A 25,450-nucleotide genomic window follows, 5' to 3' on the forward strand; every position below is an offset into this window, starting at 1 on the left:
AGGAATTAATTTTCTAGAAATAACTAGCTACAGTGAATTTTTCTCTTACCTCATTCGGCATGATAGACACGTGACCCTTACAAAAGAAGAATTTATTTTTACGGATTAGTAATTCTTTCTAACAGGTACATCGAAAAATCAGAGAAGATTCAGATATGGCACAAGATTCTCTTCAGTGCCTTGCCCAGTTAGCTTCTCTTCATGGACCCATCTTCCCCGATGAAGGCTCACAAGTTGATTATCTAGCACACTTCATTGAGGGATTACTGAATACTATCAATGGGTAGGTATACTTGCCCTTTATAACTGAAAAAAGAGCTTTCAGTTTTTTCTTTATGTTTAACAGTAGAGGAGAAAAAGAAACTAGTGATTTTCCCTGTTTATATTTTAAAGTGTAGTTATCCGGGTAATTTGAAATTAATACCCAGAGACATGCCTTGAAAAACAAATAGGTGATAATATTTGCATGTTTGGAGATGAGTTTTTGGGACTTTTCTTCTGCCACTTAATAATACTCATTACTTGATTTGTAGAATTGAAATAGAAGATTCCGAAGCTGTGGGAATCTCCAGCATTATCAGCAACCTGATAACTGTGTTCCCTCGAAATGTTTTAACTGCCATTCCAAATGAACTTTTCTCGTCCTTTGTTAACTGTCTCACACACCTCACTTGTTCTTTTGGGCGAAGTGCTGCATTGGAAGAAGTGGTGAGTGACTGTTTTAAAATAAATTGTGTCTGTTTTTTACAAGGAAATTTGCAATGCCTCTGCAACATTTCTCGTGACAAGTAATTAAGCAAATGCTAGCTATTGTTAAAATTGCATTTTTGTTTACATGTGAGAATTATTTGGCAATCTGTGTTTAGAAATGTTACTTTAAAAATTTCTGTGGATTAAAATCACTTTTGTAGATTAAATTTGTTGGTGTCAAGATTTTAACTTTGAGATAATTTAGTGTCTGAATATAGGAAATGGAATGAAACGTTTGTATTAAGGATTATGTTGAAACCCGATTTTAACGGTGAAAACTTTAAAGGGTGCTGCTAACATTGTAGTGTGGTTGTGATTATAATTTTATACTGTTTTGAGAATTTAAAAATTTTGGACTTATCTGGAAATTATGTAGATAAAATTTGGTTCACTTGATTGTAACCACGCTGGTTTTGATTAGGCTGTGTGCTCTTTTAATTTTTTTGGTTTAATAGTGTATCTTGGTGGCACGTAATTTTCATTAAATTAAGACCAGTAACAGTACGAAAGCTGTTTTTTGGTACAAGTTTTCAAATGTATATTTTCCAGATATAAAACTTAATTTAGGAAACATGTACTAAAACTCCTTGACGACACAGCTGTGTTTGTAAGTTACCGTGAATAACTACATTAATCATGGGAAATAATTTTTTCCTCCATAGTGGTTCTTAAATTGTTGAAATGAATTTTTCTTTTTATGGATCAATATGTGAATTTCTTTCAAAGACTGTAAGAGTAAAAAGAATATTTGTCAGTACCTGTTAGAATTGGTGTTAGACACAAAATCCTGTGTTTTGTTGGGGGTGTGGCAATGTCTGTGCATTTTCATATCCCTTTAGGGGTGTTCAGAAGACAGAACTCGGGAATGATTTATGTACTCGGACACTTCAGCGGTTTGATGTGGAAAGGAACCAGGTCCGGCAGATATTTGTGTGTTTGAAAAAATGTAGTTAGTAGAGGAGTAGAAGTTTAAAGACATTGTATGTGAGATTTGAACTTCTCAGGAGGAAAAATTATGTTCCATGCATGGAAATATAGGTCAATTTTAAGTATTTAAGCTTTATTCAGAACCCTTTCAGGTTGTTACAAATTCTGAATCAACTCAGGTTTCATTTAACATGGTCTCATTGTGCTTTCTCCCCCTTGGTTTGTTTTCTCTTCTAAACCAGGTAGATGAAACAGTATGTTGATCACATATTTAGAAACACAGCTGTATTTTAGTTTCTGTTTGTGGGTTAAGGAAGTTTCTAAACATTTTATAGAAGAATTGCTAGAAGATATATATCATTCTTGTTTTGCAGATTTTAAGTTTAGAATTCATTTATTTTGACCAGGAGACTGACAACTTGGAAAACAATGTTTCTGTCAAGGTTGGTCGAGAAATTTTGGAAAGCAGCAAGTGTAGATACTCGGTCAGAGTAGGTGTATTTGTGCTTGTTTCACAAGAAGGTGTGCTGCAGAAGTGTTCTTTTCATTTGTTTTATTAAGTTCTCCTAATTGATCTGCTTATGACATTTAAAATGGTTTTAAAAGAATTGGTTACCTGTTTCAAAAGGCAGAGGGGGAAGATTGGTCCGAAGCTTGGTATTGCTCAGAGCAGCCAGGTAGGCGAGGTTTGGTGAAGCTGGGGGGCAGCCGAAAGGGAGGCCCCTGCACGATGAGTTGCCAGAAGACTGAACAAATCCTCCTAAATGTCATCTCAGCCTCGTGCGGTTTTCATGTATCTTGTGTGTGCTGGGGGAGGGGAGGCTGGGGAATGTGCAGCTAATACCAAACTACGCGAACAAATCTCGCCAAACCAGAGTGGAAGTTCTGGGACGCGGGTCACACCATTTTTGTTTCCTTAGGTACCCGGTGATTGGAGTACTGGTCCCTAATACATAGTCGTTGACCTCAGGTGGAAAAATACATAAGTAAATGATCTTTTAAGTAAAAGTAGAAAAACTGAGACAAAAAGAACTGCTTTGAGAGTCAGTGATTCAGAAAGAAAGGTCATGAACTTTGAAAGGAGACTGTATAGTCATCAGCCAAGTAATTATAAACTACAGAATCTTGGACGAATTGCTTAACCTTTTTTAAGCATGTTGATATAGGTAGGATAATTATTTCTTCTAATGTTCTATGGGGTGGGTTAACAATATGAAAGTTCCTGTACGGTATGCACATTAAAATGTGGAATAATAATGATAAAAATGAACCTTCATAATAATAGCATTTATTGAGAGCCTATATTGTGAACACTGTCTTACCAAGTAAGACAAGTTTTTGAGTTTTGTTGTTTTGTGCAGGCTATAATAGTTTTAATATTACTTTTCTTCATAAGTTTAATTTTGTGAAATGTTCTGCTTTTCTCTAATAGTGAAGGAGGTTTTTCCCCAGTAGGAAAACAGATTCAGCATATACACTTTTGTCTCATTGTGAGAACATTTTTTCAGAACTATGCTTACTTAGGAATACATATAGATTGTCTCCTTTTTTTGAAATTTGTGTCTCTGGTGGTGATTATGTGGCTGCAGCGAGAAAAAAATATATATACGTGGGAGGAAAAATTCTTGATACTAACGTGCATTTCATGAAGTATGTCCTTACTTGGTGGCTTTAGCCTGTGTGTGAAGACAGTTATTTATGCTCCTCAACTGGCAAGTAAACCGAAAGTCTGTGCTCAAAAAGAGTAATTCCAGTCTTCAGCCAAGTTGTTCTGTTGGCCGTTAAAACTTCCTGGTATTACTTGAGGCTTCCTGAGGCCAAGAATTTTTTCACTGCACCCCAGAAATCAAATTATTGTCTATTGCTGTACTGAAGAGGTGAGAAGGACTATAGACATGGAACCGTTGCCTTTAAAATTAAAATTCGAACACAGTAGTTGTTGATATCATATCGATTGTTTCATCAAATGTTAATAATACTGGTACATCCGTTGGAATCAGTTCAGTGAAATCGAACTCTATGACTTGAACTCTATACTCGGTTTGTACTCGGTTGGTTTCTTTTGTCAGCAGAAAACCTTAAGTTCAGCCTCCAGTGGGTTCATCACTGGAGCCGCAGAACTTGCTGAGTTAATTGAGCAGAGCTTCCAAGCACGATGCTTAAACCGTGAAGTGCACGTGAAGTGTATGTGTGTCTGGCTGTGCACAGGTGTGTGAGGGTGGGTATGTAAAGGAGGTGGTGGTAGGTAAACCTGGCAGAGAAAAACCTTTCGGTACATCTGTGGCCTAATCTCAAGACGTGTGGGACAAAGCAGTGAAGAAAAAGATACTTGATAAAGTTGTAGGAAGTTCAGTACAGAGTGTAATGTGGTAGAATTCAACATTCTTCATTCAAAATCTGGTTTCCCTGCCCAGTGGACAGTTACTTTGTGGGGAGGAGATGCAGTGAAAAGGAGCACACGGAAGCCACATTGTAAGTTGGAAGCAGGAAGCATAAATTCGGGACTGTTTCTGTGATAAGAGAGAAAGCTATTATTCACTTTTTGGGGGAGGGGAGGAGGGCATGGTGAGGCCAGTACAATATTCGGACGTAGTCAGCCTCTCCCCTAACCTCACAAGAGGATGGGGCCATTTGGAAAGCCATCCCAGCCCCCCACACAGTGGCCCTGATGGCCAGGAAAGAATAAATGAATAAATTGGTGATACTGTTGAGAGCGAGACAGCTGTCCAGCTTCTGTTATGTGCATTCATTTCATCTGCTTGAAATGGTTAAGAGAGAGAATTAGATGAGGTGCATTAAACCTTGCACATTTAAAGGACAGTACACTTCTTTTTAATACTAACAGTAGCTTTTCCTCTGTTAGGACATTTGGAAGAAAATTGGCTACAGTTACATCTTAAATCAAGATTCTTATTAAAAGAAGTCTTTACAAAATAATTTCATTGTTGCATTGAATCCTGGTTGGATCCTAATTTTACCAATGCAGTGTTTCCTGACTTGTCTATGAGTCACCTCTGGTTTTCTCAATTTGCTATGCTAATCCTAGCACAGATCCAGTGTTTATGTTTTACAGCATTCTTGCACTTGAGATAGACTACGTAGATGGTTGAGAATAAAGCTTACTTACTGTCATAACTACTGCTCCATTTGGTATCCTTTGTATTGTTTAAAACAATAATACAGCATTAGAAGCATAAACAGATCTAATGTGCCAGGAGTTCAGAAATGAACGCTAGAGTGAGGTAGAAAAGAGGGATTGCCCTTCTACCCCTTGTAAGCCAGGCGAGTCCCTGCGATGTCGGCCTGCTAGGATTATTGCTGGATTAATTCGATTCCATACATACTTATCGAACACCTGCCATGTGCCAGTCACGGTGCTTGATGCATATACATTGTTTAGCATTAAAATTTGGAAATTCATATGCGTTTCCAAAAGGAAGAAAGCTTACTGATCGAGGAGTTTAATGTTTAAAAACTCTTTCTGCAAACTGCAGCTTGGACTCTTGGTGGTTTTGTGGGGGCAGACTTTTTTCAGTGATCTATCTGTAGGATTCTTCTAACAGCTGCAGTACTTGCCCACTAAATCAATTCCTCTTGAGGGATTTTAGAAGCCAGGAATACTGTCAGCTGCATAGGTATTCTGAAGTTAAATTATTTCTGTGCCTTTAGGACTGGCTAGGAAAAAAAAAAAATGAATGAATGAATTCCTTTTGCAGTTAACATTCAAAGACTTCCTAATTTTTAATAGAATTCATGAAGCTTCATTTGTGACAATTCTGTGGGTTTTTTTTTCAATAATTGCCTTAAATACTAGTACCCCAGGAAAAGAATCTACTTACAGCAGATGAGTAGCAACATAAACTAATACAGCTCTTTCAGTCTTTAATCTTTCGTATGTCCTTTCTTTTTAATGTTTTACCCTCTGCAGTGCATGTATTATTTGATCTGTCACTGAACCTGGGAGGTTGTACCAATGCCTGTATGTTTTATTTTATTTATTTATTTTTTTTTATTATTTTTATTTTTATTTTTGGGACAGAGAGAGACAGAGCATGAACGGGGGAGGGGCAGAGAGAGAGGGAGACACAGAATCGGAAACAGGCTCCAGGCTCTGAGCCATCAGCCCAGAGCCTGACGCGGGGCTCGAACTCATGGACCGCGAGATCGTGACCTGGCTGAAGTCGGACGCTTAACCGACTGCGCCACCCAGGCGCCCCAATGCCTGTGTGTTTTAAACTTACTGTGAAATACTTCATATAAAGTAAAAAAAAAAAAAATTCATATGTGTATAAAAGTTGTAAAGAATAATAAAATGAACAACTGTATACCAACCATCCATAGTAAGAAACAGTATATTGATAGAACCCTTTTTTTAACCTTTACATTTATCTGGAGTTTTCTTGCCCCCTTCTTTTATTGAAGACACATTTTTGTCACATCAGTTATTTCTGCAAAATGATTTTTTTTAATCATGTTTGCAAACAAACACTGCTAGTGAACTTCCTGGTCAATGTTCCTGGCACTTTTTTCCTGACCTCTATAATCTCTGATTGTTTAATTTGTTTTCAGTCCCAGGTCCTTGAAAGAGAAATTATAGTAGCAGCAGCCTCAGGCTGGAAATATGGAATGCAAAGTCTTATCAGCTTAAGGAACTTCTTAAAGATTATTCCTTAGAAATAAAATTTTCTACGTGAGAGTGAATTGTCCGTGCCCATCCTACTGGATTTTTTATGTCTGAATCATTCGCTTCTCTTTTTATGAACTCATGTAATTTACGTTTACATATGAAGAAAATACTGATGATCAAAGAAAGAACTTTTCAATTTCATGAAAAAGATGTGGAGTTCTCACGTTGGTTATTTGTTGTTCAGAGAAAAAAGATCTAGTTTAGTGGGATGGATCATACCGAATACCTGACAGTAACCATAATCCTGTTGTAGCTAGGAGTAGATTTGCAGTTGTTTGCAATGTAACAATAAAATTTAGAACTACTCGAGCATGAGATGTATTTTCAGTACAAGAGTTATCTTACACACTTTTATGCTATCTCATTTTAGGAATAAACACATACATTATTTTTTTAGAACAGTTTTAGATTCTCAGTGAAATTGAATGAAAATACGGACTTCCCATATCCCATCCTTCACCCTCCTCCACCCCTACAAATGCACACAACCTCCCCTCCTGTCAGCCTCCCCCACCAGTGTGGTAAACATCTGTTCCAGTTGAGGAACCAGGACTGACACCTCCTTATCCCCCAAAGTCCGTAATTTACTTTAGAGTTCACTCTTGGTGTTACGTATTTTGTGGATGTTGAGAAATGTGTAATGACGTGTATTCAGTCTTACAGAATCATAGAGAATAGTTTCATGTGTTCTACCTATTCATCCCTCCTTCCCCCACCCCTAGAAACCACTGATCTTCTACTACCCCCATAGTTTTGCCTTTTCCAGAAAGTCATGTAGTTGGGATCAAGTAATCATGTTAGATTTTAATTTCTGAAATTCAGTGTTAAAGGGGGAGCAGATTCACATATACGTATATTTTTTAGAAAGCCACATTTGGTAACATTTTCGTAAATGAAATTAGCCACTGTTTCTTTACGTTCATAGTTACCCGTCATAAAAGCAGTTTTTCTGTGGCTGACGGGCTGCACATTCACTCCTCTGTACCCTTCTAAGTTAGATATGGGCGTTGAAATGTAAGTGCTGTTGTCGTAGTTTGATTACCTTCTCCACCCTCCATCCCCAAATGGAGTAAAGTGGGGTCAAGTAGTCTCATGAGCTCTAAGCCCCTTTCCAAAGCCTTTCTGGCACCAGGCCTGACAATACTTAGGGCATGAGCACAGACAGTCTAGCTTGGACTCCTTCGTCATCCCTGTGCACGTGCTTGGCTTGGCTGCTGGGTGTTGGCCAGAGTGGTCATGGAGCAGGGCCAAGGTATTATGTATGAAAAAGCACTTGGTCAGGTTTCAGTTCTCCATGGTTAGACTGAAAGATTTAGTTGCCAATTGTCATCAACCAGATTTCTCACACTTTGCCTGATGAGTTACGTGTTGATATCCAAAAGGAACCAGAAGGCTCTAGAAGTTTTGGGTTCTTATTTTAAATCACCATCCAGTGACTAGAGGCTCTTAACAGTCTGTGATCTTCTGCCTTGTCTAATATCAGGGCTTTATAGGAGGGATTATTGCTCTTTCAATAGTAAAAAGGCTTGAAAGGCTTTTACATTTTATTTATACTTTTTTATACACGAATAATTAAAACATGATAGCGTGCATTATATATGCACTAAAGAACAGCAAAGATAGTTTTTAGAAAATGTCCCGCTTCTTCCTTTTGAGATACTAGAGGTCAGAGGATGCTGTTCCGTAAGTTCCTCTTAAGATATGTTACCAGTCTGTTTATTTTGGCAAGATAAACTGTTAAGACTTAACAAATGATGTCTGCAAAGCACGTGCTTTGTTAAGTATATAAACAGGCCACAGATGTTTCTTTGGGAAGAAACTATTTTACTCATCTCTGTATTCCAATGCTTCGCTCTCAGCATTCCATATATTTTTGTTGAAGGCGTAAAACCACCCTTTTTTCTTGGTGCTAATAATACATCGAGTACTCTGCATGGTCATTTTAGCTGTGTTTGTTCATTTTATGTATCTTTTTTTAGTCCTCAAACCACCAGAGATAATTTATTATGTCACATTTGAGACAGATAAAACATCAAACGTGATGTTCTGGAACATGACGAAATCACCGTGAGTGAACCCATGACTCCACCCGGTAACATTACCAGTACCGCATCGACGGTACCAATGTGTTCATCCCCATCCTGGGACCCCAGCTGCTCCCCTCTTCCATCCCTGTGAGAGAAGTGACCACTGTTCTGAGTGTTGTCTGTTCTCTTGCTTTAAAATTTTGGGAGTGCCTGGGTGGCTCGGTCGGTTGAGTGTCCATCTTCAGCTCAGGTCATGGTCTTACTGTTTGTGGGTTCGCGCCCCACATCGGGCTCTGTGCTGACGGTTCAGAGCCTGGAGCCTGCTTCCGATTCTGTGTCTCCCTCCCTCTCTGCTCTTCCCCTACTCACACTCTGTCTCTCTCTCAAAAATAAACATTTAAAAAAACTTAAAAAATAAAGATTTTGATCACTTCTATGTACAGGATGTATCGTTGTGTGAGTGTTATACCACAGTTTTTCTCTGTTCTGCTGTAAGTGAACTTTGGAGTTTCCCTTTTTTTACCCGTTACAAACAGCATTACAGTAAACATTCTTCTGCATGTTTACTAGTGTATATTTGTGAGAGGTTTTCTAAGGTACCTCCAAGTGGAATGTTTGGATGCTGGGACATGTAAATGTTCAGTTTTACAAGATAGTTTCAAATTGATTGCTGAACTGATGGGACCCACTACATGTTCAGCAGTGGTGTGTGCGAGTTCCCATTGATCCATGTCTTCACCAGCATAGTTTTGCCAAACTTGTAAGTATATGATACGGTCTTGATTGGCTTTCCCGGGTGCTGATAATATTGAACATCTTTATATAAATATATGATTCCCATGGTTAGTCTTATGAAATGTTTGTTCAGTCCATTGCCCACTTCCCTATCAGGTTGTCTTTTTTCTTACTGCCTTTTTTTTTTTTTTTTTTTTTTTAAATGTTTATTTATTTTTAAGAGAGAGATACAGAGTGCAGGCAGGGGAGAGGGGGGCAGACAGAGAGAGAGAGAGAGAGAGAAACACAGAATCTGAAGCAGGCTCCAGGCTCTGAGCTGTCAGCACCCGACATGAGGCTCGAACTTACAAACTGCGAGATCATGACCTGAGCCAAAGTCAGACGCTTAACCGACTGAGCCACCCAGGTGCCCCTTTCTTACTCCTTTGTAGACATTTTTCATCTATTCTGTACACTCATTTTTTTTGTCAGTTACTTGTTGCAGATTTATCCTCCTGGTTTTGTGGCTCTTCTTTTCACTTTATGGTACCTTTTTTCTTATTCCTAACTTGGATTAATGTTAGATTTACAGAAAATTGCAAAGAGTACTTTTTACCTAATTTCTTCTATCATTACCATGTTATATTATCACGGTACATTTGTCAAAACTAAGAAATTAACATTAGATGCATTGTTATTAACTAAACATTTAGTCTTTATTTGGATTTCATCATATTTCCACCAGTTATTTTTCCTTTCTGGGATCTAATCCTGGACACCATATTGCATTTAGACTTTATGGTATCTTTTTTTTTTTTTTTTTTTTTTTTAAATTTTTTTTTTCAACATTTTTTATTTTATTTTTGGGACAGAGAGAGACAGAGCATGAACGGGGGAGGGGCAGAGAGAGAGGGAGACACAGAATCGGAAACAGGCTCCAGGCTCCGAGCCATCGGCCCAGAGCCTGACGCGGGGCTCGAACTCACGGACCGCGAGATCGTGACCTGGCTGAAGTCGGACGCTTAACCGACTGCGCCACCCAGGCGCCCCTTTATGGTATCTTTTGATGAACAAATGTTCTTCATCTTAGTGGAGTTGAACTTACTGTCATTTCTTTTATTAGGAGTGTCTGGTTGGCTCAGTCAGTAGAGTTTGTGGCTGTTGGTCTCGGGGTAGTAAGTTTGAGCCCCATGCTGGATGTCGAGATTACTTTAAAAAAAATGATTTGCGTTATTAGTTCCTTGTTTCAGACACCTATCCTTCCTGTGTTTTCTTCTAAATGTTTTTAAAGTTTGCCTTTCATGATTTTACCATCTTAGAATTTAATTTTGAATATGGTATCAAATAAGGATTCAGTTTCCTTTTTGTTCTCATGGATAACAGATTTGTCCAGCAATATTTATTTATGTGTCTCCCTCCGTCTATTTTTCCCCCATTTTATTGAGAAATAATTGACATACATTCCCTTGTAAGTTTAAGGTGTATAGCATGATGGTTTGATTTACATATATGTGAAATGTTTGCCACAATAGGTTTATTAGTTAATATCTATCATCTTATATGGATACAATAAAAAGAAGACAATTTTCTCCTTGTGGTGAGAACTCTTCAGATCTCAAATAACTTTCCTGTGTATCACACAACAATGTTAACTGTAGTCATCATGTTGTACATTACTTCTCTAGTACTTATGTATCTTATAACTGAAAGTTTGTACGTTTTGACCACCTTCCTCTAACCAGTTACACACACACACACACACACACACACACACACACCCGCCGCCCCACATCTGCTAACCACAAATCTGATATCTTTTTCTGAGTTTGGTGGGGTTTTGTTTTTTTGTGTTTTGTGGGTTTTTTGGTTCTACATTTACATGAGATCATGTAGTATTCGTCTTTTTCTGACTTATTTCACTTGGCAGAGTACCTTCAAGGTCTATCCATGTTGTCACAAATGGTAGATTTTCCTCATTTTTTTTAAGTGGCTGGAAAATATTCCATTGTGTATCTATACCATAATTTCTTTATTCATCTGTCGATGGACACCTAGGTTGTTTCCATGTCTTGTCTGTCATAAATAATGGTGCTATTAACATGGGGCTGCAGATTATCTTTTTGAGTTTTTATTTCCTTTGAGTATATTCCCAGAAGTAGAATTGCTGGATCATATGGTAATTCTATTAATTTTTTGAGGATTCTGTATACTGTTTTCCATAGTGGCTGTAGCAATTTATGATCCCACCAACAGTGCATAAAAAGTTCTCTTTTCTCCTAATCCATGCCATCATTTATATCATTTATTATTTTTTTAATCTTTTTTTTTAAAAGCTTATCCATTTATTTTGAGAGTGAGAGTGCGTGTGGGAGGGGCAGAGAAGAAAGAATCCCAAGCAGGCTCCGTGCCATCAGCATAGAGCTCAATGTAGGGCTTGATCCCATGAACTGTGAGATCATGACCTGAGCCGAAATCAAGAGTAGTTGGATGTTCAGCTGACTGAGCCACCCAGGCACCTCCCCCCCCCCCCCCATGCCATCATTTATTATCTCTTGCCCTTTTTATGATGGCCATTCTAACAGGTGTAAGGTGAGGTCTCGTTGTGGTTTTGATTTGCACTTCCCTCATGACTAGTGATGTTGAGCATCTTTTCATGTACCTGTTGGCCATTCCTGTATCTTCTTTGGAAAAATGTCTGTTCAGGTTCTTTGTTCATTTTTAAATTGGATCATTTGTGGGTTTTTTGCTATTGAGTTGTATAAATTCTTTATGTATTTTGGATACTAACCCCATATCATCTTTATGGTTTGTAAATATTTTTTCCCATTCTACAGGTTGTCTTTTCACTTTGTTGCTGATTTCTCTTGCTGCCAGCAACATTTATTAAATAGCCCTTCATAGCTCAAAGATACACGACTACTGCTGTCATATATCCAGTTTTCACATAAAAGCGAATGTTTCCTGAGCTCTCTAATCGTTTCCATTGGTCAGTTCTATATTTATGCACCTATATTTTACTTTGTTCTAAGGGGTGTCTAAATATGATAGGACATACCCCTATCTGCCAGTTCTTCAGAAGAGTCTTGGGTATATTTGGCTTTCTATTCTTCCATATAAAATTTGTGGATTTCTCAAGTTGGGTTGTGGTAAAGATTATGGGGAATCTTTGGTGAGGAATGGATATCTCTCTTACATTAATTCTATCCATAAATGTGGTATTTCTCTGTACTGATTTAAATGCAATTCATTGTCTTTAAGTAAAAGAAAAGCTTTTTTTACCTTATATTTTTGTTACTATTGTGAATAGTATCTTTTTTAAACCTCATTTTTCTGATTGCTGCTCGCATAGAGAAATAGAGTTGGTGTTTATATATTGATCTGATAACCTTTCTAAATTCTTACTGGTTCTAATAATTTGTCTTTTCAGTCTTTTGTGGACAATTATAGCATCTGTGAATAATGAAAATTTTGCTTTTCAGACTTAACAATTTGTATTTCTTTCTCTTATAATACATTTCTTATTGTACAGTGTAGATACAAGTGGCAATAGAAGATATCTTTTCTGGTTCATCATTAGGGATAATGTTTGCTCTAGGCTTTTGAGCCATCTTTTATCAGAATTGCTAATAGGCTTTTGTAAAACATGAATGAGTATTAAATATTACTAAATGTGTTTCTGCTTAATCTGTTAATGAACTAAATTATTTCTAATGGTAAAATTACCCTAGCATTTCTGAGTTGAACCAAACTGGATGATCACATACCATGGCCTTTTATGAACAGGTGGATTTGTTTGTTGTCAGAATTATAACAGCTCTACAGATCACTTTCCCAATGCATTCTATTTTTCTCTTCTCTACATCAGTTTGTATAAAATTGGTTGTTTTGTGGGGTGCCTGGGTGGCTCAGTTGGTTGAGCGACCGACTTCAGCTCAGGTCATTATCTTGCTGTCCGTTGAGTTCGAGCCCGAGTCAGACTCTGTGCTGACAGCTCAGAGCCTGGAACCTGCTTCAGATTCTGTGTCTCCCAATCTCTCTGCCCCTCCCCCACTCATGCTCTGTCTCTCTCCCTCCCTCTCAAATATGAATAAGTGTTAAAACATTTTTTTTTAATTGGTTTAGTTTTCTTCTAGTTTAGTAGATCTCACCTGCAAATCTACTGAGCCTGGTGTTTTTTTTTTTTTTTATGTAAACTAACTAAAAATTTTAAATGGTTAGTTGTGGGAGTATCCAAGTTTTCTTTTTTTCCTTTTTTCCTTGATCCAAATACCAAGTCACATTTTTTCTAGGAATGTGTCTGCTTTTTGTAAGTTTTTACTTCTACTTTTTTCTTCACATTTATAATTTTAATTTTTTTAACTAATACCATTTCAGAATATAATTTTAATGTGGTAAAAATGGAATATGGTGATTGGTAAAAGTAATTCAAACAGTGTATAAAATTAAAATTCTTGGGGCGCCTGGGTGGCTCAGTCCGTTAAGCATCTGACTTCAGCTCAGGTCATGATCTTGCAGTTCGTGAGTTCAAGCCCCGCGTCGGGCTCTGTGCTGACAGCTCAGAGCCTGCAGCCTGCTTCGGATTCTGTGTCTCCCTCTGTCTCTGCCCCTCCCCTGCTCATGCGCGCGCTCTCTCTCTCTCTCTCTCTCTCTCTCTCTGTCAGAAATAAACATTAAAAAAAATTAAAAATTAAATTAAAATTCTTCAAAAATTTCATTTTACTTATCATTTTCTTGCAATCTCTTTACTCACACATAGGGTTATAAAATACCCCCTCCCCCACCATTATGGACATTTAATACTCAATAATTGTTTTAAAATATATATATATTTTTTTTGGTAAAGCAAGTAGTGAGAATTAAACCAAATCACTTGTAGTTTTCACTTCCTGAAACTTGTTACTATTAATAGTTTAATGTATTTTTTCCAAATTTTAAGTCCTATCAATTAAATTTGTTAAATAAAAACAAAATCATTACTTTTATTTATATTATTATGAGCATTTTTTCACGTCATTAATGAGTGTTAGAAATCATGATTAGGGGAATGGTTCATAAATTTATTGGCATGGATTTAAGGAATACTGCAGCAGACATTTTTAATTTACTTCTTTTTGAGAGAGAGCACCACGCGTACATGCATGCCCAGAGAGTGGGGGAGGGGCAGAGAGAGAGAGAGTCCCAAGCAGGCTCCGCGCTATCAGCTTGGAGTCGGACGTGGGGCTCGAACCCGTGAACTGAGAAATCATGACCCGAGCCAAAATCAAGAGTCGGATGCTTAACTGACTTAGCCACCCAGGCACCCCCAAACATTCTTATGTGTAAGTCACCCTGTGACTCTGTTGTCAAGTAGACATGCTTAGGTCAATTTCATGTTCAGTTAACCCTTCAAATGGTGTCTTGTTCTACATTAGGCCGTTCTTCACAGCTGCTCTCCCCATGAAGTAATCAGGCTTTAGAAGAGTGGCTGAGTTCTAGGGGAAAGAGGAGAACTAACAAGCATAGCACTTGAAACTATATTTGAGATTATTTTATGTTTTCATAACCTTCTTTGTTTCGTAGAGTATTTCTGGTGGCATTTAAAATGAAATAGTCTTTTAAAACTTGCAAAAGACCATCAGAAATAAGAGTAGAAAGTCAAGATTGGGTCATCAAAGCAATCGAGAGATGCAGGCTATAAACTTACCTGGATTTAACAATAAATTTGACTTCTTAGATTTCAATTTGAAGTGCCCTATAATTTTTTTCCTCCAGTTTTTTTTTTTTTTTTTTCTAATGGAGTGAGATCTTTGCTCCAATTTAACCTCATTGTTGGTATATAGGAAACATCACAATGGTTTTGTTTGTTTGTTTGTTTTTAATATCTGGCCACCTTACCTAATAACTATTCTAATAGTTCTAAGTTTAATCTCCTTGGATTTCTTTTTCTGAATATCACCTGCAAATAATCATCTTTTTTTTTTTTTTTTTTTTTTTTTTTTTTTTTGCTTTTCTTTCCAGTTTTTTGCACTTACTCCTTTTCCTTGCTGTAGCCCTCCAGGTGTTAAATAATAATTTTATTAGGACTGCCTAGTTTACTCTTAAGAATGTCACCATTTAGGGGTACCTGGGAAGCCCAGTCAGTTAAGTTTTGGACTTTGGCTCAGGTCATGATCTCACGGTTCATGAGTTCAAGCCCTGTGTCAGGCTCTGTGCTGACAGCTGACAGCCTGGAGCCTGCTTCAGATTCTGTCTCTGGTTCTCTCTGCCCCTCCCCTGCTCACCCTATGTGTTTGTCTCTCTCTCTCAAATATAAACAAACATTAAATTTTTTTTTTTAAAGTTTTAAGTCATTTTGTGAAAAATTTACCAAAGAATGAAGGGGAAAATGAAAAGAATGTCATAAGATAATTTAATAAGGACTTAATATCTATGAAGTTCTCCCTACATATTCTTAAATATGCTGATTAGACCAGTCTGTTTTCATCATTCTTCACTTTTTCTAAAATCATTTAGAAGTGTATAGTAAGTACACAATATTTTTATTCTAACAGGTCTCTTGACTACAGAGAAATGTTAATACGATTTTAATTTGAAAAATACATGTTCCATGAAGTACTGAACAGCTAGTTTTCTTAAAAAGTAAACATTAATTTCTGTTTGCTTAAGCATTATTTAGATTAAGTTAGAAAGATTTTAGAAGGTTTAATAAAAAGCTTACACATTTTTACTGCAATGTTTGATTAGTTTTAGAATGTGCTCAGTCAGCGAGATTGTTGAATAATTGGGAACCTTTGCTACAGGAAAAACTCATAAAACCATTTATATGTATAACCGTGTAACTCTTGTTAGCATTCCCATCTTCTTTCTCCAGCCATTTGTTTTATGAGTGTTCTTTCCTCTTAGCTTGATAAAGATGACATGGTGTACATGGAAGCCTATGACAAATTGCTGGAATCCTGGCTGACTTTGGTCCAAGACGACAAACATTTCCACAAAGGCTTTTTTACCCAACATGCAGTTCAAGTTTTCAATTCCTATATTCAGTGCCACCTCGCTGCTCCAGATGGCACGAGGAATTTGGTAAGCTTCAAGCTGGATTGTAAGTAAAAATGCATTTCATCATAGCTCTATTTCGTCTCTTGTATCCTATCATACATTGTATAATACTAGAAATTTAGGGGGACCGTCCTCAGAAGATTCGCTGAGAGCATTAGAGAGCAAAAGTAACCCTGTTGTCTCAATGAGTTCATATTTGTGGGTGCTGCTTGTAGTTACCCGTTTCTCTTCAGTTTTCAGTTATCCGCCTATGTCTTCCTAGTTGTTGAGTGATATCAATGACTTCTTGCGTATAAAGCACCATGGATCTTAAAGATGTCAGATCTTTTCGGTGACAGAAGTTAAATTCTCAGGGGTGGGAGGTGGGTTGTGAATGCAGTTTGCTGTGTTTACATATGTGCACCACGGGGTGATACCTTCTATTTCTCGCTCTTCTGTGCCCCCCGCCACCTCTTTCTTTTGGAATGACCAGCGCTGTCATTCCAGCAGGCTCTAGACCACTGGGTTGGCTCTGTCCAGCTCTTCTCCTTGTGTGAAGTGCTGAAGTTATTTTACAGTGCAACAGAAATGCATGATTTGTTGCACAAAGGAGTGCAGCTCCTCACTCTTTATTTCTTTCATTGATAATAGACTGCCAATGGTGTGGCCTCTCGTGAGGAAGAAGAAATAAGTGAACTTCAAGAGGATGATCGAGACCAGTTTTCAGATCAACTAGCCAGTGTAGGAATGCTAGGAAGGATTGCTGCAGAACACTGTATACCTCTTCTGACAAGGTACACACAGTCCAAAGAAACCCCATGGAGCAAATACTCTCTATTCACAATTCCCTGGAGAGCACTTAAAGTGTTTAAAGACTTTAAACACCCCCACCCCGTATCCCAGCACACTGGAACAAACGGACAGAAACATACTCATGGTTGCATTCCTTGGCTTGTCCATTTGGAGCCCAGGCACTACAGCATAGATGGCAGAGAGATTGTGGAAAACATGGTATGAGAACGATTTGACCCATGTCAATACAAACTTGGAATGACCAGTTTTCGAATGCCTGTTGTAAGCCTTGATTGTTTGTAAAGCAATGTTTTAATTCTGTGTCATAAAGAATAAATCACAATTCCTATACTGCTATGAGAACAGCTGTGTACCACAATAAATATTTTCATATATGTGCTTTTGTGCTAACATCTTAATCTATGTTGTCTAATAAATGGAAATTACGTATACAGTTTGTTCTAGATCTTTGCTTATTGAACTTTATGAAACTTTGGGTTTTTCCCCCCCTTTTTAGCCTATTGGAAGAAAGAGTGACGAGGCTCCACGGTCAGTTACAGCGGCATCAGCAGCAGTTACTTGCCTCACCTGGTTCAAGCACTATAGACAACAAAATGCTTGATGATCTGTATGAAGATATTCACTGGCTTATTTTAGTTACAGGTTGGTTGGTTGTTTCTTTCTGAAACGTAATCGCCAGCTGAGCAGTTTAAAGTTCTTATGTGTTAGAAGAAGCTTCGTATGTTAAAAATAAGTTCCGTACGTAGTGTTGGATGAAATTTGAATACAGATGCTGTATATCACAGAGCTGTGGGTGCATTTTTTAAAAATATTGGCTGACATGCATATTTAGTGCCTGTTGCATACCAGATGTCTTATGTGGGATTCATTGCAGCCCAGTAACTTAGTACTGTTGTCAGGTTTCATTACTATTACTATCCTCATCTTGCCAATGAAGAAGCTGAAAGAGAGAGTTTTGAGAAAGTAGCCGATGGTCACACTGCTATTAATTTCCGGAGCCAGAATGCAAATCTAGGCAGTCTGACTTGTCGGGTCTTCTTTTATAACCATACTGTCAATGTTTCTGTGTTTTTAATAATCAAGAAAAAACAAATCTGAATTTTGGAAAAGGCACTCCCAAATATTGACTTTTGATATAGATAATAGAATTCCTGTTAATTTTACAGAATATAGTACTAAAAGTTATTAAAAGATAGTAGATTAAAAAGCCTACCTATCAATATGAATTATAAAATTGGTGAATAACATATTTGTCCTTTGTATTTTGAGAGTTAATTATCTGAAAAATAGTTTCTACTCATCAGACTTGAAATTAACATTAACATTTATAATTTACTTTTACATCAGCTTAATATGTATGTAAATCAGATAAAACTGAGAACATTTATAGTGCAATTTGATAAATGTAGATTTGTTAAGTGTTCGTTTTTAATTTTTTTTAAACTGAAGGCTACCTCTTAGCTGATGATACTCAGGGAGAGACTCCGCTAATACCTCCAGAAATAATGGAATATTCCATTAAGCATTCATCTGAAGTTGACATTAATACAACACTTCAAATTTTGGGATCTCCAGGAGAAAAGGCTTCTTCCATCCCAGGGTACAACAGAACAGATTCTGTGATTAGGTAATATGAACTCTATAGCTGTGCTCTTGTAATTGATAATGTTTTAAATAAATTCTGAGTGGATGGGTAGATGACTCCTGTGTTAGCCACATTGTAAATCTGATACGTGAAAGAAAATAAAACTTGGAGAAGCCTTGAAATAAACAAGGATGGCAAGTACTCGGTATATTTAAGCAGTGCCACTCTGGTGAGAATTGACAGCTATATCCTGTACTGAGGAAAACACTTGTCAAATTATTCTGGATACAGTGTAAGTTTGAAGGGACATGTCCCTTGGCCATCAGAAAGCAGTGCCGGTGTGGCGCAGGTGCCCTAAATGAGTGAATCAAAGTCTGTGAGCCTCCTAGACACCAGGTGAACATTAGCAAGTTTTTATTGTTCATAAAGCTAAAACTACACTTCAGTGGCTTTCTGAAGGAAAACTATGATTCTTACCTTATAAAATCGAAGTATTTGTTCGGAATATGTGAAACTTGAGTGTCCTGTCAGGTAAAGTTAGAAGACAATTGTGTGCCTCAAATGAGAAAGAATTCACTTTGATCTTCCTATGAGTAGTGGCAAAATTTTCATTAATTCTTAATGGTGAAATTAAGGAAGGATAAACCTAGACCAAATATCCTCCTACAAGTGGGTTTAAAACCAACATTTGAAATTTCAGTATCTTTAAAGTTAAGTTGCAGGCAGATACACCAATAATGAAATAACACTGGTTTTTGTCAATTGCAGAATCAGTAACTCAAGCAGGGTGCTGTCCCCTTCATCTTTTTAATTTAATTCAAAAATAGATGGATATCATTTATACCTGTGCAGTAGAAAACAGGATTTTTTTTTTTTTAATGAACTATCAAGGAAATGTTTAGGAATTTATTTCCTTTATTCTTTTATTTTCTTGTTTGAAATAAAATATCAATGCTCTATTTTTGAAAAAGTTTTATCTCTTCTTTTGGGGATTACTATAGGCGCTAGGTTAATTGCTTGTGAAAATCATTGGTTTTGCTTTGGTTTGATTCATGGTGAATGTTAATTTCAAAGGCAGCTCATTTCAGAGGGCTGTCATATTATATTCTTTGTCATATTTCTTGCCTGGGCAGTACCATCAGGTATGCTTTCCTTGTATTTTCAGTGCTTTTTCAATTTTTGCGAGTCTAAGGTATCAGTGTGGGAGCAAAATATTTTTGTATCTGAGAGCACAGACTATGGAGGGTTGGAAAACAAACCAAAAAAAAAAAAAAAAACCCTATTTTTTTTTTTAAGTCCAAAGAATTAATGTGAAATTGAAAGGAGTATGAGAGAAACATTCCTTATTTGTAAAAAAGTTCACATTTCTTGAAGAATATATCCTCTGACAAATAATTAATTACCAGGTACTGTTGTAGGCATTTGGGATACATCACTGAGCAAAGTAGACAAAAATCATTCCCCCTTTAAAGCTCCTTGTAGGGGAAAGATAATGAACGGATGAGAGGAAGGAAGGAAGGAAGGAAGGAAGGAAGGAAAGAAAGGAAGGAAGGAAGGAAAAATAGTGTTAGAAGACTACGTGCTCTAGATAAGAAACTGAACAGGGTGAGGGGATTTGGAGCGCAGATTCGGGGACTGTGTGTAATTTTAAGTAGTGTAATCAGTACAGACTTCATTTGGAAGGTGACTTGTCAGCAAAGACTTGAGGTTGGTGAGGGAGGCCGTGAAGGCCTGGGGAAGAGTATTCCAGGCAGAGCGAACAGGGAATGCTAAGGCCCTGTGGCACGTCTGGCATATTCAGGCAATAGTAAGAACTGCCATTGTGGGTTGAGCAGAATGAGGTGGAATTTTGTCAGGAGATCAAGATAGGAGGGAAAACAGAGGGATATCAGATCAAGGCTTTAGCCTTTGCTCTGAATGAAGTAGGGTGCTGTCGTAAGGTTTGAGCAGAACTTCTGTGCAAAAAGGTTCCTCTGCTGCACTGAGAGTAAACTATGAGGACAAAAATGGAAGCAGGGAGACCAATGAAGAGGCTAATTGTAGTAATCCAAGAGAAAGATGATAGTGGTCTGAATCAGAGTGATAATAGCAGATGTGAGAAACTAACAAGCTCTGACTCATTTTGCAGACTTTTGGTTTATGAATGCAAAGGTAATTCAAGATTCATTTGTAGAGTATGGGAAACTGTGAGTGCTGTCTGAAATATGAAGTATGTTTAGATACCATACTTAAGAAATTAAAGTAGGATTAGAAATTGGAAATATCGGGGGGCTGGGTGGCTCGGTCGGTTAGGCGTCCAACTTCGGCTCAGGTCATGATCTCACGGTCTGTGGGTTCAGGCCCCACATCGGGCTCTGTGCTCACAGCTCGGAGCCTGGAGCCTGCTTCGGATTCTGTGTCTTTCTTTCTTTCTCTCTCTCTGCCCCTCCCCTGCTCACACTCTGTCTCTCTCTCAAAAATGAATAAATATTAAAAAAAAAAAAAAGAAACTGGAATTATCAACAATTAAAAAATGTTTTGTATGTAACGTGTGTGTCAACTGTACTTTAATTACAAAAATGTTTTGAGTTGTTCCTTCACCTCCCCCATATGCCAGGATCTGAGGCTACAACAGGAGTCTGGTAAGAGGGATAGAGGAGCGCCTGGGTTGACCTAACCTGTTGGCAGGGGAAGGATCAGGGGGTGCTTTGGAGAGATTTATTTATTTAGGCAGATAGTTGAGGGATGCGTAGGAGTTTGCAACATGCAGCAAAAGGTGAAGAGGATTCCAGGCAGCGACAACAGCAGAGGCCGAGGCCTGGGAGGAGAGCATGGCCTAAAGCAAGAGGAAGTGTGGTGTGGCTCACGTGTGAACGTGGAGGGGAGAGACGTTTCCGGAGGTGGAGAAGTAGGGTTGGCACTGGGGATCGGGCGACTGAGGTAGGAATGAAAGTGGTGAAGAACGTCGGAAATGGGCAGGTGGACCGGTCAGACGGTAGTAGCAGGGTTGTGCCGTGGAAGGTGGATTCAAAGGGTGACCAGGCAGGTGAGGAAGCGTTTCCACTGGTAAAAGTGGGGGTGCAAAGAGGCCGGTGGCTGTGAGAGGTTCTGTCAGAGGCGGCCCCGTGGGATTGTGCTCGCCCGACGGGCTGTGGCAGTGAGGCCGCAGGAGCCCGCGCTGCTTTGCCAGAGAAAGGCAAAGCTCTTGCTCGTTCTGAGTCTTAACGTAACGGAGAGGCAGGTGCGTAAAAGCGTGCGGTGCCAGATAAAGCGATGGTTCCGAATTGTGTGTGTGGTGTCGGGAGTGAATGACCGAGTAGCGGATGACACGGACTTTACAGGTCAGGAGCTTTTCAGCCCTTTGCATTACGGGATGCTCAAGAAATCAAATTGTCAGCTAAGAGATGATTAAAAATAGTTTTTGATAGTAGATCTTCGTGATGTTTTGCATAAAACTAGGTTCAAATAATTGAGGAACCCTGCTATTTTAAAACTGCTTTTTCCATTTATGTGAATAGGTTTTCTCAGTGTTTCTATAAAAATGAAAAAGGAATCAAATCAAATTATGCTCAACTCTGTCTCATTCTAAGAATAAGGAATTTATATATATATATATATATATATATATATATATATATAATTTTTTTTTTTTAATGGCTGCTAATTTTTTTTAAATAATTTATTTAAAAAAATTTTTTTTTCAACTCTTTTTATTTGTTTTTGGGACAGAGAGAGACAGAGCATGAACGGGGAAGGGGCAGAGAGAGAGGGAGACACAGAATCGGAAACAGGCTCCAGGCTCCGAGCCATCAGCCCAGAGCCCGACGCAGGGCTCGAACTCACGGACCGCGAGATCGTGACCTGGCTGAAGTCGGATGCTTAACCGACTGCGCCACCCAGGCGCCCCTAAATAATTTATTTTTTAATTAGCCATTTTTTTTCACAGATACATGAACTAATTTGGAAAAACAAAATCCTGGTACATTAATCTCATTCACAAATGCATAGAATTTTAGTTTTATGTTTAATAAATTTTTTTTTAACTTTTTTAAATGTTTATTTTTTTGTGAGAAAGAGAGAGAGACAGAAGGAGCGCGAGCAGGGGAGGGGCAGAGAGAGAGAGGGAGACGCAGACTCCGAAGTAAGGTCCAGGCTCTGAGCTGTCAGCATAGCCTGACGCAGGGCTCGAACTCACAAACCGCGAGATCGTGACCTGAGCCCAAGTCAGACATTTAACTGACCAAGCCCCCGAGGCACCCCTATGTTTAATAATTTAAATTTGTGTTATCTTCGCTCAATTGTATACTAATAAGTCCAAAACACATTTTAGAACCAAGTCTTATGGTCACTGGGAATTTTTAAAATGACTTTTCAATAACTAGACATTTGTTTCAGAGATGGATGCGGTATGATCAATAAAAATGACTATAAAAATGTATTTACAGTAAGATAACCTGTGGGGAAAAGAAATAAAAATTTAAGGAGAAAAAGAATGTATTAAGTTTCCAACTGTTAAAGAAAAACTTGTTTTTCAAATGGATGATGGTGGGTACCAAAACACTGATAATTAAATTCCTGTGCATAAATTTAGAAAGTTACTGTAATTATTTAATTCAAATTCTGATAGGCTGCAGATTATATAATTTCAAACTATTCTTATGGGAAAAATCTGATACATTAACTTAAATGTAATGTGAGGTCCTGGAGTATTTTTGTTCATATCCACCCTAAAATAATTTTTGAAAATTTGAGCACTGGTAGGCAGTATAGGGAGTAGGTGTTATATAGGGAAAAAGGATGTTCTGGGGGTAGAAACTTAAAAACCTGTGTGGTTCAAGGGGAGAAATTATTTCAAAAGGATAGGGCGATAAATAGTATCTAGTACTTTCGAGATATACAGTTGGACAAAGAACTGAAGTGTAAGATTTCATTGCAGGGAGACACTTTGAGTCATCTTGAGAACAGTAAAGCGAAGTAGCAGAAGCCAAAGTTCAGGCGATGAGGGTTCCGGTCTTGGCAGGGTACCTATCCTCAGCCTCCTTGCCTTTTAGCTCAAGTCAAGCTAAACGTGTATCACTTCAGAGTCTCTTCTCTCCTACCCCCGCCCCAGAACAAGACTTTCTAACTTCTCTGCATATCATGCTGTTATTAACAGCACAGAGCCGTATGAATTATGTAGTGTAGGAGAGGACAGTATGCACGCTTACGTGGATAATTTTTTTAGCAAGACTTGCATTTTAAAATACCAGTAAGAATCAAGTTTGTTAGGAAGTATATAGGACTGTCCAACTTAGAGGCAAGATTTAATGTTCAGAGCATTCTGGATAAGTCAGTTACCAGACCCTCCGCCATAATAACAAATGTATCAAAATAAACAGTGCTAACCGTGGAGTGAAGTAGTGATGAAGGGCTGCAGAATGTAGCCTTTACTCTGAACTTTTACTTGTACGTATCACTCCATTTCGAATGTGAAAAGTCTCTGTGGATGGTAATGCTGAGACTTGCACAGAAGGATGTCTCTACCCACGACTGAGTCTTGTTTCCTGCTTCTGAAGGGTCAGCAATGAACGGGGACTTTGATCCTGCTGATGAAAATTTCAAGTTATAGCCTGGCCTAAGTTCAGAGAGTTGAAAACATAACAAAAAGGACTTTTCAGAAACAAATATTACTAGACGGCCAAATAAATGGAAGAATAAACGACTTCTTTTTTATGCCTACAGGCTATTATCTGCCGTTCTCAGAGTTTCAGAGGTTGAATCTCGAGCGATAAGAGCAGACCTCACTCACCTCCTAAGCCCTCAAATGGGCAAAGACATTGTTTGGTTCCTAAAACGCTGGGCAAAGACTTACCTCCTGGTGGATGAGAAACTATACGATCAGGTCAGAATATAAAACTGGCTTTGTTTGGATTTATGAATTCGACACTTGTGGAAATGAGAATATTTTTCTTGGTGATTTTCTCATCAAGATGTAACTAAGAGCTGAACATCTTCCACGTTGAAGAGAACTGTGTGAACGATGTACGATTTTAATAACTTTCCTTAGAGCACATCATTTGATTCAGCTTATTTTGACCATATTAATTTATAGATTACCAGTGGGAATGGATTAATTTACGTTCTTTGTGTTTGGTATGGACACCATGTTAGTGTGTTAATGAGAGTAAAGTTAACTCACATTGGAAGATGTCCGTGGGTGGAGGAGGTTTTATTTTGGACTCCCAGAAGTGAATGCGTTTATAAAATTGATGCGAAGTAAACGGTACTCCAGATTTAGATGCTAACTTCAGTTTGATTTTTCTGTGCACTTCTTTTTAAGCTGATCTTTCTGACCTTAACATTTTTGTTTTCTCCTTTAAGATAAGTCTGCCATTCAGTACAGCATTTGGAGCAGATACAGAAGGTTCCCAGTGGATTATTGGCTACCTCTTACAAAAAGTCATCAGTAACCTCTCAGTGTGGAGTAGTGAGCAGGACCTTGCAAATGACACTGTGCAGCTCCTTGTCACTTTGGTGGAAAGAAGAGAAAGGTAAGGTGATTATTGGAGGCTGATTGTGTGTGTGTGTGTGTGTGTGTGTGTGTGTGTGTGGTCTTTCAAGTGGCAAACAGTTACATGGTCCTAAATGCAAATAGACCCTGCATTTTGGAGCAATGTGTTTAAAAAAAAAAGACACACTCAATATCATATTATTGCTATAAATGTAAATAGAGCTTTCTCATGGTACAATTGAGGATTGCTTTGACTATTCAAGGATTTGGCATCAAAGACTCTTATGAGAAACATATGTGTTTAGTAATTTATAGTTTTAAAAACATTTTAATACACTTTAGTAGTCTCATTTAATTTTTTCAGATATCCTATTATTCTGTTTTATATATTTTTTTTTTTTTCAACATTTTTAATTTTATTTTTGGGACAGAGAGAGACAGAGCATGAACGGGGGAGGGGCAGA

The 25,450-nt window shown here is 38.0% G+C and overlaps 1 protein-coding gene across 4 annotated transcripts in view; it reads left to right on the top strand.

The window, feature by feature from the left end:
- The window catches only part of XPO4 (exportin 4), a 123,375-nt gene that overhangs the window by 79,848 nt on the left and 18,077 nt on the right, over window positions 1-25,450 (top strand). For all 4 annotated transcript variants that reach the window (XM_058690189.1, XM_058690179.1, XM_058690201.1 and 1 more), the window contains 8 exons: window positions 126-283; window positions 534-708; window positions 15,988-16,164; window positions 16,771-16,913; window positions 17,429-17,574; window positions 18,382-18,559; window positions 24,218-24,377; window positions 24,857-25,026. In XM_058690189.1, coding sequence (XP_058546172.1) covers window positions 126-283; window positions 534-708; window positions 15,988-16,164; window positions 16,771-16,913; window positions 17,429-17,574; window positions 18,382-18,559; window positions 24,218-24,377; window positions 24,857-25,026 — 1,307 coding nt within the window. The remainder of the gene's footprint in view (window positions 1-125; window positions 284-533; window positions 709-15,987; window positions 16,165-16,770; window positions 16,914-17,428; window positions 17,575-18,381; window positions 18,560-24,217; window positions 24,378-24,856; window positions 25,027-25,450) is intronic.

Source organism: Neofelis nebulosa, chromosome 1 (assembly GCF_028018385.1).
Source record: "Neofelis nebulosa isolate mNeoNeb1 chromosome 1, mNeoNeb1.pri, whole genome shotgun sequence".
Taxonomy (NCBI): domain Eukaryota; kingdom Metazoa; phylum Chordata; class Mammalia; order Carnivora; family Felidae; genus Neofelis; species Neofelis nebulosa.